The following is a 12,001-nucleotide window of genomic DNA, read 5'->3' as shown; positions in this document are numbered from 1 at the left end:
AATTCTTTTAGACTTGGATGGGCCATGCAAACTATGAGCCAAAATTTGATCGAAATGTACATGTAAATCCCAGCATTATCAATAGAGTTGGGGTGGGCCTTGGCCCATCCTGGTGCATATGTGGCTTCGTCACTAGGTGGTGATGTAATGGCAACGACGTTGGTGGTGGTAGCGAGGAGTGGTGGCGACGATGGTGGCTACGGTGATTGGTGGTGATAGCGATGGCGACGATAGCGAGTAGTGTAAATTATTGGTGTAATTTCGTTTTTAATGAAATATGGAAACTTAAATTGTTATACAAGATTATTTGCTTTATAATATAAGTATATAATATAGTATAAATATAGATCTAGGCAAGTATTAAAACCAACTATATTGCATCAGCGTTGGAGCCCGGCCTTGATTTCAGAGACAGAAGTCAAGAGTTCGATCCTCATGCCTTGAAGGTTGTATATCTTTTTCTACCCCTGATAGATATTGAAACAGTCTCTTTACCTTTAATAGAAGTAAAATATCTACATTTCAACCTACTCTATACATCGTAAAAGATAATATTGAGAGTTACTTTTATATATAGGCCAAATATTAATCATGGCATCTTATAGCAGTTAGTCGATTTGAATACATGTGTCGTGATTAGATAAACTTCTTTTTCCGATCAATGTCTTAAAAATCGATTTTTTAGCTAGAAAGTTCCCAGCAAAGGCAGCTAAGTCATTTTTGGAAGTATAAATTGAAAGCTTATAACAGGACTTAATTAACAAAGTCGGCGATATTTTCTATCAAGTTTACTTTTTTATTTTTTGTTGCATGCAAAATCATTGATTAAAATTTTATAGTCAGTTGATAATTCATTCTTACCTCAAATGATGTAGTTGCCAATCTGTTTAATGGTTTTTTTTTTTTTTTTTGCATGCAAAATCATTGATTAAAATTTTATAGTCAGTTGATAATTCATTCTTACCTCAAATGATGTAGTTGTCAATCTGTTTAATGTATTTTTATTTTATATAGTGGTATAGGATGAGGAAACAATAGTAATTAAGAAAGTTAAATTTTTCATGGAAGGGGCAAAAACTTACTATCTTATTCAATGGAATGTTTAGTAAACCTTAAGCTAACAACTAATTAGTTCAACATGTCGCAGGACAAAACATTTCCAGATTTCCTTATCCGGTAGTTCTAAAAGATTGTATGTAGTGTTGTTTATACTAAACTTAACATACTTCTAAACCATGCTGTATAATATCTCAATATGCTCCGTTTATAAGTTTGTTTAGTACCGCAATGTTAACCATATATCAACAATCAAAGCATATATGATATTTATAAATGACTTTTCCAAGAAAAAAGTACACAATCATCTTCTAAAAGACATAAAAGAACAATCAAACCATCAAAATACAATAAAGGGTAAATATAGGCCACCAAGAGAGAATATAAGATCACCCTCTGCATAGCTCATTTGCTCCGTTTGTGGTATTCCGGTTGGATCAATAATGTAACGAATTAGACACTGCTTATCGGGTCAATATTAACATTGTTTGAGATACGCGGTTCCTTGTTGGCATACTTGACTGGGTAAGAAGCCATCATTGTGATTCCACACTTGCCGGCTTGTGAATCAACCAAATTACGCTCCATCCTAACATACCCTTCCTCGCCCCATTGGGGTCCCCATGAATTCCTAACGATCCAATAGTCCTTGCCGTTTTCTGAACCGTATCCCACCACAACCACACCATGGTCTAATTCAGTTCCACATGGAGCAGTGTATACACCCTGAACACAAAATTCTTGGTTAAAATATATTATTCATTAATATTGTTATAAAAACGTAAAATTGGGCTTTTGATGTTATTAAAATATAATATAGTAAAAGTTTGCTATTCATAGAGAAAAAAGTATTGTACATAGAAAATTTATTTAAGGGACATTTTATTTCATTATAAAGTAAAAGTTTGCTATTCATAGCCTTCAAATACAACATTTTATTGTGTGTTAGTGTTACGAATATCAAAATCCAAAATAAAAAGTCGTGTGTATAACTGTTTAATTAAACAGGCAAATAGACAAAACTTACGGATTCATATAACTGAAAAGCCTTTCCAGAAGCTTCAATTCCAACACTGACTGGCTGGTGTGCTACTGCCTTCATTAGTGCTTTCTCATTCATTTGTGGCACATCTTCATATCCATCTATGCTAACAACTTTTGCATTAGTCTGCACATACCATATATTATTTCATATTTGTTAGTTGTTTTTAATGGAAGTTTTTTGTTATATAAATTTTTTTATGCATTTTAGTACTTACTGATCGAATGGGATCGCAGACGTCTCCGACACCCTTGTAAGGGTAGTCGGATTCTGTATCGATCCCACCAGTAGACATGATGTATTGGAAGGCGTAATCCATCTCCCCACCATTGCAACCGTTGTTGTATTTGTTGTCACAATCAACTAGTTCTTGTTCCGAAAGACTGATCAATTCGCCCGTTACAATTTTGTTGATTCCTTCCACCGCGGCCACGGTCGAAAAAGCCCAACAACTTCCTATAATAGGATCATCATCGCAAAACATATTAGTGCTAATTAAAATCCAACAAATAAGCCAAAAGGCCAAAAAAATTGAATGCATCTTTCTACGAAGAATATTTTCTTCCTTGGTACCTATCATGAAACGACTACTTTATGTTGTAAAATCAATACATGGAAAAACTTAAAGTGCGTAGCCTATAGCCAGGAATATAGGTTTTGTCACTATGAAACGCATATTATCACATATTTTGTGAAACACATTTTTTCATTAACGTAATCGGTTAAAAATGCAATCACAAATACCAAAAACACTTTTTAAGAGTTCTTGAGTGTCTAACAATAATACAATCAATACTATGAACTTTTTAGAATATTATTATGTCAATATTTGATTCTAAAATAAACTTAATTGAAACATTATATTATAAATATTTATGAAACCGTATTGTAACATACCACAGCTTCCTTGATTTTTGACAGGGGTAACAGCACCTCTTTGTCTCCAGTCAACATTCAAAGGCAACATATCGTTCTCCCTAGACGCATACCGCTGACTAAAATCGCCGCGTTGCTGCTTAGCAATGCGGCGATTAACGTCAGCTTTGTTTCCTAAAAACATGGAACGAAATTCCTCATTGGTGATATCAGCAAACTGGTTTAACCCAACCGTATAAGTCCTGTTACCATTGGAATTATGTTCATCAATAAACTTTAAATTATCTTTAAAGATTTGAAACCTCTTCTCCTTTTCACCCAATGCATTATTATTGTTATTATTATTATTGTACGTTTTTTTATGGGTAACCAACCACAACTCGAACAACTTGTTAACCTCGTCTTCTGTCCGCTCAACAGAGATATGATTTGATGTTGCATATGTCTGCTGAGAGATCATAATGAGACAGAAGAAAAGGATGATGGCAGATGTAGTTGTAGATGTTGCCATTGGTATGTATAGATGGGGAAAAGAAGAGGTTTGAAGAAGTTGAGAGATCCTTGGGGTTTATATAGACTTACAACCAATGTGGTAACAACATGTTATTCACCACACGGTAAAATTAATATGTGATTTTTTTAATTTATTTTTTGGTGTTGGGTTAGAATTAGGATTTGAGATTTTGGGTTCCAACTTCTGTATGGGTAAAAAAAATATATCTCCGTTAATTGATACGAATACCCAATTTATTTACTTAATTTTTATATATTTTTTTCTTAACAGACTTTTATTTTATATCAAATTTAATTTATTATGGATAAAACTAGCAAAAACAAAATAGCATACATTTATTAAAAAAAAAAAAAAACAATCATGTCACTTATATAATTTACCAATATACTAAAACAGGATTGTGTATTTTTTAGATCGACACTTGACGCATTCCATGCACGACATGTGTCACTTTTGGTATAATTATGACAAGATTCCTAATTTATAATTACCTAATTGTAATCAAATACTAATCTTTCTTTAGATTTAATATAAAAAAGATTTTTGAATCACACTTGGCGCATTCCTTAGACGACATGTAACTAGAAAAAAGATTTTAATTCATAATTACCTAATTGTAATCAAATACTAATATTTAGATTTAATATATATTGTCTAATTATATATTAAGTTTCCATATACTCCTATATGATTTATAAAAAAAATGTAATAATGCTAACATCAATACCAAATACAACTATTATAAAAGATAGTATATATGGTAAGTTTTAAACATCTAACTAAACATATAAATTATACAATTCATAGGGTTTCATATAATATGTAAAAGGATATGTATCCAAATTTAAGTATTCATCAGCCACATATTCTTTATCATATATAGAAATATAGTTATATCATCAAATATTATATAATCCGTATATCATACGGGCATTAAGACTAGTAGTTAATTATAAAATTTAATACACTTTTTTGAGATAGATAAGTTAAATGATCTTGCTTAACAACTAATCAATTATGAAGTTGGTATAAAAGATTCTTGATTGTTTAGATTCGAGTTAAATATCTAAAATCCAACCTGGTAAATTGGATAAGAATTTAGGATTTGGGTTTTGGGTTTGGAGTTTATAATTAAACCCATTGAAGTGGGTTAACTTGGAACCGGTTTGGTGATTGGTTCAACGACAGCTGATTTTTTCGAATCGGTCCATTTGCAAAGACTCCTCGGATTTCCATTGAGTTGGACTATCCACGTGATTGCACCCGCATTTAACAGGTTTCTCCATTATGATTTTATACTAACTTTTGGTGTACTTAGTTATTTACATTTATATGCGCACACACATATATAATATATTTGAATTTAATATATAATTTGTGTACTATTTTTAGTATTGTTTGATGTTAAAATCTGTATTCTAGTAGGATTGTTGGTAGGATTGTTGGTATTTGTTATTTTGTTTAGTGGATTATAATTGTTTGACATTTGCATACGAGGTTTCGTTGCTTTATATTTTACCATTTCGTCTTAACCCATGTTTACAATCAGTTATACATGTTTAATTTTATATGTTAAATTTAGAAAACAGTATCCGAAAATAAATTATCTAAGATGCAAGGGTGTAATGACAATAGTAACAATATTTGACAAATTTACAAGTTTTGACATAATTTTAAGCCAATAGAAATTTTCCATATGGCCTCTTGATTTTTTGCCAAAATATACTAAATTTTGTCAAATTTAAGGATGTAGTATCAATTCTTATCAAAATGTGTCAAAGTGCCAAAAATGCCAAATACTAGGTAATCACACACTTACCAACGTTCACTTTTATCAGCTGCATAGTGCCACTTGTACTTGTCAAGATAATCTGCCAAAAAAAGGCACAATGGAACCAACAAACCAAAAAGTGTCAATTATAACCGATGTGAGGAACCGATAAATTTAGCCGATTGTGTCCTTGTTCGTAACCAATTAAGTCAACCAATCTATAAAATACCCCTTAAAACCCCAAACCAAACAAGTTGGCTAACTTAAGAAAACGATACTTGTACCTTAAGTATGTGAAACTAAACAGAATGAACCTGGTTGCGATATTGGTTCAGGAAACAAAATTATTATTATCTACTTCAGTTATTTTCGGTTTTTAGTTATGTCAAACTTTGACATTCTATTCAAAATGTCATGTACATAAAAAGATTCTATAGTAAAACAGGCAGCAGCTCACGAGGATAGAAAACAAGTTTTCTGTGGGCTGAAGCTTTTGATTCCCGAATGGATGGTTGAAAGGTGGCAGAAGGTGAAGGTGACAGCGTGTCAGTCAAATATAGATTGGTTGGAAATTGAAGGGGTCCTATTATGGAGGAGCAGAAGAGCCATGATTCATGGAAATTTTTTAATTTGAAAAATATATATATTATATAAATATATAGTGTATGTATGTGTTCATTTACGAGGACACCTTGTTTTTTGCACCTTATCTTCAAGGCTAAGTTTAGGTAATGGGTTTCTGTGAAAGATCTCGCCGCCATGCTCAACCAATCCGTTCAATAATATCAATATAATAGAGTCACGAAAGCCTGCCCATCATATTTAATGCGATTAACTTTTTCTTTTACACTATTTTATTTATATTCGGATAAAAAGGGGTAAAAATCGGATAAATGATAATGCTACAGTATGTGTTCTGTTTCTTCAAGGCTATATGATATATGAAGTTGAATCAGGCTATCTCATAACAATTTTCCAAACATTTTTTTTAGCCATGTTTACGTTATATTATAGGTGGCTGCAAAGACTTTCTCCTTAGGCGCATGTCTCAACAACACAAAACGAGGGTTTGCTCAGTTATAGGACTTGACCAAACATCTCACGACACGAGCTGACGTATTCGGATAATAAGTAAACAAAATCTCTCTCAAATTTATCACGAAATTACGAATATCAGTAAATGTAGACGTCAACAAAATGAGTACTTGAATTATATAAATACGAGATACATTCCATATATTTGTTTGGGTCTAACGACTAGTCATTGTTGATTTGTTTTCTTACAATTTTTTTTTTCTTTTATCTTTTAAATGCAACTATAGTCTTATAAGTTGTTTTCTTTTTCTAAATGTTATTTTTTTATATATATAATCTTATTAGACTGCTATAACAACTAAGTGAGTATTCGTAATAAACAAAGCCTATCAGAAACACAAATCTAAATTTTTTGTACCGATAGGAAATTTTTGGGATGAGTTGGTGGTTTTAGTGTTTTGGTAAAAGAGATTTATAAAAGGAGGAAGCCTTGCGTTTTAAATACCGGCCTTGTGCCCACGTGTACTAAGTCCGGTCTTTCGAACACCACTCTTCACACATGGGGCTATGTTCGGTGTTGGGAACACCGGAGTTCCCTACTTTTATAAATCTTTTTCACCAAAACACCAAAAGCACCAACTTGTTTCAAAAGTGTCCTATCCGTACAAAAAATTCCACGAATCATAAACCCATAACTCATACAACTCCTTGTTTTTGTTTTATCGATAATGAATATCGTTCATAATGATTATCAACCTAATTAATGATTAACTAGTGAAATAATTTAGTACTCTTTACTTAAGTTTTTGAGTTGGTTGCGTAGTGCGTACATGTTTGAATAATCGATGGAATTTAACATTTAGAAGTATGGTACTTAATATGGTTTTGACATCTCCAAAAAAGATGTTCAAGTTCCAACAGATCGAAAATATTATTGGACAAGACTTGTCCATAACACCATAAATCTGCGGGTGGTTGTGATATAAAGAGGCTTAAGATATCAAATTTTGAAACACCTACATATAATACATAATTTTACCATTCGGTTCGATCTTATGGGTATGTTTGGCATAACTATAATACATAAGTATGGTACTTAATATGGTTCGTTATTTCGTTCCATATATATGTTCATAAACCAAAATACAAAATCCATTGAATATTCATAGTACCCAGTATCCTCATCACTTTATGTTCCATTAGTATAGATTAAATTCCATTCTTAATGTTTGATTGTTATTCATTGAATCATCGATATTGCAAAATCTGTATATAAAGCACATTGTGCTATTTAAAATATAATAAATGTATTGTTTCATTATTTTCATATTACCTATAAAATTGTCTATGTAACCAGTTTTATTTAATTTTTTTTTAATGTTTTTCCTATTAAAATAAATTCTATGTCCATTAATTAATTATACATTTCTAGCTACATCTTCCAGTTTGTTTGCCAAACAGCTTTTAACTCAAGTTTCAGTCCCAGCCTATATTTCCGGTTAGTTCTGCTAAACATACAAACTTTTTTTTTTTATAAGCCCTTTGGGTTTTTTTTTTTGAAAAAAAAAACTCCAAGCCCTCACTTCCAAACAAGGTTAATATTTATTGTAAAAGTTTTATTTTAAAAGCTCAATATTTTAGCCCCTTACCAAACATACACTATGGCTATTCCATATAGATAATAGGATACATAATGCATCACCCAAAACATATTTAAGGCACCGTTCTTTTTATATTTAATAGATTAGATAATTAAAAACTTAATACATTCAGTCAAATTTTATGTTTTTTTTTATGAATTAATAAATAAAAATAAACATCAGTTACCTATTTTTTACTTTATACATACGAACATTATTTATACATTCTGCCACCTAATACATTCAACATTTAATAAATAGAAAAAAAAAGGGCCAAATAATCCAAAGAACACCTTCTTATTTAGCCAAAAGAAAATTAAGGTTCATTCCAAAGGAAAAAGAAATTGTAACTTTACTTTTTTTTTTGTAAAGTTAGTTTCGATTCAGACATGTTGGAGGCAATTTTAACCAACAAATCGCTGGACCTCCAACCCCCTCCTCATGGAAAATACCTTGAGATGAGAAACCCAAGACTCGAACCCGAGGCCTTGGGAAAAAATCTTCCCCGGAGCCCATATAATAGATTTAGAAGATACCCTTGGCCCCAAATGATATGGTCTTCTTGTCAAAAAGTAAAATAATAACTACCCAACCACCACTACGTAAATTATGGAAAGAAAAATGTTTATAGCGTCTATATTGTAACTCTAAAAATGTGATTAATGCGAATGGTTAAAATATGACAAGTGTAATCTATGTGTCAACAAAATTACATATATTTTGAAGACATATTTTTTTATGCCTATTTATCATCATTCTTACGGAAAGCATGCTAGAATTAAGTAAAATAATAATTGAGAACTATAAAAATCATGTTGTAAAGAAAAGTGATGTGGTGCGTGGTGCCGTGGTGGTGCGAGTTCTTGGCATAGTAGAATTGGATCAAGGAGACCCACAAAGCTTGGTCTGAATCTACTAATGGGCCTGGTATCTACTAATGGGTCTGAATCCCACGGGTGGCGCCACTTGTTTAAGGGTATCTTTACACTTAAATTGATATGGGTTAATCTTGTCATGGAATACAATAATAGATGATTTATACTTGTTGGCGGTTCTCTAATGGTGCGAAGTACTTATTAGCTTCACGCCACCAAGTGTTGTATACTTGGGTGTTTGTGTGTCTTTTTCATTAGGGTTTTAATTGAACCCTTTGAGAGGTATTTATAAACCCCTTATGAAGGATCCAGAAGCTGGAGGGTTAACGATAACGGTAACGTCCTTAAGTAGCCATTATAGCTTGTGTACATTTCAAATTGTACTAGCTTGTCTGTGGGCTGGCCGTAACCTTTGTAGCCAAAGGGCGTAACCTGTTGGCTTAGCTTAATGTAATTTAAGCTCCGATCTTCGCCTTAATGAAGGCTCCAGTAGTCATTAGTATGCTTAATACGGAGGGTAAAGGATGGTATATAATCTAGTCTGTCTATGAGTCTATCCCACTATCCGGTTGGAACCAATTTGGTTTTTAGCTCTTTTTTTCTTTTTCTTTTTAAAACTTTTTAGCCTTTTAGTAACATGGAGTAACATGACATGGGCTGGACCTAGCAGCTCCCTTTAGTGGGCTGAGTTATGTAGTTTAAATTACATGTCTTACTCGAGTTATATGGCCGAAGTATTGATCAGGTGCTGCTCGAATACATATTCAAGTCCATAAACATTATTTATGTGGATAAGTATGTTTGTATACAATATGTCACCAATATACATCTAGGCATGAGCTAAACATAAGGATATGTATGTGAGACAATCATATTATAATGTGATACAACTAGCTTGTACAAAAAGTATGTATATGACATATAAACATAAATATTTATATGGATGATAAAATACGTATCAAGCTACAATCTTTACGACAGAAAGAAAATTGACAATATTAGAATCCTCAAAAATGTTTGTCACCCTTCAAAATATATTTTCTATAAAAGCTCAATTCAATGCTTGTCTATGAACACATTCAATCCACATTTAATTCAGTCAATCAATCATATTCAATCGATTCACAATCACCGCCACCTTAGGTTCGCCAAAAAACTTGTTAGATTCACACTGAATTCTCAGGAGTTGTGGTGGTTGTGGCCTTTAATCTTAGTCGTCACTGATCCGGTGAGTCAAGATCAAACACATACCAAGCATCAAATTATAATAAAATAACTCCTTTGCCTGTTAATTATTCCTTTGCAAGTATTGTGTATTTACAATACCATATATCTTTTACTTGGTGTATTAAATTTAATGTTACAAATTTGGGACTGTGAGTTGGAATTGCTCAATGTATAATTGTTTAGTTATATATATATATATATATGTATATAGAGGAAAGTTATTTTGAGAACTCTTAAAAAAAAAGAACTCAGGAACCAATCTGAACCACTCATTTTTTTTATATTTTCTTTCTCCTCCATTAAATAAGAAAATTCACCCAAATCATTTAAAATGCTTTATCTCACAAACCGTAAATCGTTAGACGAAACAAAAAACATGGGTAGTCTTATAATTTCATCCTCTTTCATTAGAGATCCAATTCTATATAATTTTGACGACTTTTTAATTTTCATTTTTTTCCCCATCACGTTCATCCTACACATGTGTAGGTTCATCCTACACATGTGTAGGATCATTGTTTTCACATGTAAATTAGTAAATGAACATATGTACACAACAATGAAGGTCAAGGGCGGAGCCCATCAATCTATGGCAGAGCCATGGTGGCCAAGGACGGAGCCCGTCAGTCCATGGCGGAGCCATAGCGGCTAAGGGCGGAGCCCGTTAGGTAGATCACCCTTCACTGGTCACCCTCTATGACCTATCACCCTATGACCTATCACCCTCTATGACCTATCACCCCTACTAGCTTTGGTTTATGAATATCCTTAAGGGCGAAGCCCGTTCCGAATCATAATTTTTGTTCAACCTACACATGTGTAAGTTCAACCTACCCATGTGTAAGTTATGTGTAACTACAAAAAAAAAACGAAAATTAAAAAGTCGTCAAAAGTATACCGAATTGGATCTCTAATGAAAGAGGACGAAATTTTAAGACTACCCATGCTTTTTGTTTCGTCTAACGATTTACGGTTTGTGAGTTAGAATATTTTGAATGATTTGGGTGAATTTTATTATTTAAATGAAGAGAGAGAAAGAGGGAAAGAATGTGTGATCCAGATTGGTTCCTGAGTTCTTTTTTTTTTAAGAGTTCTCAAAATAACTCACCCCTATATATATATATATATATTGTTATTTCAAAGAGTCAACACATGCCTTTTCTTTTTTGGATACTTTAGGGATAAAATTGAAAGGATCTCGACCTTTGGATTGAAATTAACAACTTTACTCCTAAAGTTGTAACAACTTTAGGGAATCTCAATCATTCTTTTTTCCTTATAACGAGCATGGCACCCGCGTAATGTGATGACGGGGACGGCGTTTAGTGGTGTTGGTGACGGTATTATTGGTGATAGTGACGGTGTCAAGTGGTGTAGGTTGATGTAAATGTGATAGTGAAATATTTAAAAAGATAAGGCTTAAAATGTTAATTATTAAAATAAGGTTTTAGGGTGTAAATTAATTCATTAAGGGCAAATTTGGTAGTAATTAATAAAAACTTTTTCTAAAGTGGGTGTTTATTAAAGACAATTTAATCCTTTCATATGTAACATTTGAGTAACACTTTCTATTTATAGGGGTGAATATTTTTTATAAGGGTAAATTGCACAAAAAAGGTATACAAGTTTGTTGATTTAAAAAGTTAAGGTATCCAACTTTATTTAGATCAATAAAAGGTTTCCAACTTTTGAATTATTCGAAAAAACCTTTTTTTTGTTGATATTTTTAACCGCGGTTTTTGTTAAGATTTCGTATACGGAGAAACCAATTGGGTGTTTAAAACTATCCATATATAATCCGACCCAATTTTATCCAAAAATTAGTTATACAAAATCTCGGATATCCAAACTATTGGTGCATACATGGTTTAATATATTTATAACATTTATAATGCACTCCTTAGTTTTGATGATGATTAAGAACATACCACATGAAGGTAAGTGTTAAATATAATTGATCATACG

At 32.2% G+C, this 12,001-nt stretch overlaps 1 protein-coding gene across 1 annotated transcript; it reads right to left on the bottom strand.

Annotated features, from left to right (window-relative positions):
* Positions 1-1,384: 1,384 nt before the first annotated feature.
* On the bottom strand, positions 1,385-3,485 carry LOC122610114 (zingipain-2-like). Its single transcript, XM_043783109.1, has 4 exons — positions 2,996-3,485; positions 2,316-2,554; positions 2,084-2,224; positions 1,385-1,782 (listed from the first exon to the last, which is right to left on the bottom strand). Exons 1-4 carry the CDS (start codon positions 3,483-3,485, stop codon positions 1,510-1,512), a joined length of 1,143 nt encoding a protein of 380 aa, XP_043639044.1. The 3' UTR covers positions 1,385-1,509.
* Positions 3,486-12,001: the final 8,516 nt, after the last annotated feature.

The sequence above is a fragment of the Erigeron canadensis genome, chromosome 8, assembly GCF_010389155.1.
Source record: "Erigeron canadensis isolate Cc75 chromosome 8, C_canadensis_v1, whole genome shotgun sequence".
In the NCBI taxonomy this organism is placed as follows: Eukaryota; Viridiplantae; Streptophyta; class Magnoliopsida; order Asterales; family Asteraceae; genus Erigeron; species Erigeron canadensis.
The sequence above is the reverse complement of the archived record's forward strand: the minus strand, read 5'-3'. Positions and strand labels throughout refer to the sequence as shown.

What these genes read in the sequence shown, in the direction of transcription:
- LOC122610114 (XM_043783109.1), bottom strand. Translation starts at nt 3,485, where the DNA reads ATGGCAACATCTACAACTACATCTGCCATCATCCTTTTCTTCTGTCTC. An exon ending in CAAAAATCAAGGAAGCTGTG is followed by an intron (nt 2,555 to 2,995) that starts GTATGTTACAAT and finishes ATCCTATTATAG; the next exon opens with GAAGTTGTTGGGCTTTTTCG. An exon ending in TCTGCGATCCCATTCGATCA is followed by an intron (nt 2,225 to 2,315) that starts GTAAGTACTAAA and finishes TGGTATGTGCAG; the next exon opens with ACTAATGCAAAAGTTGTTAG.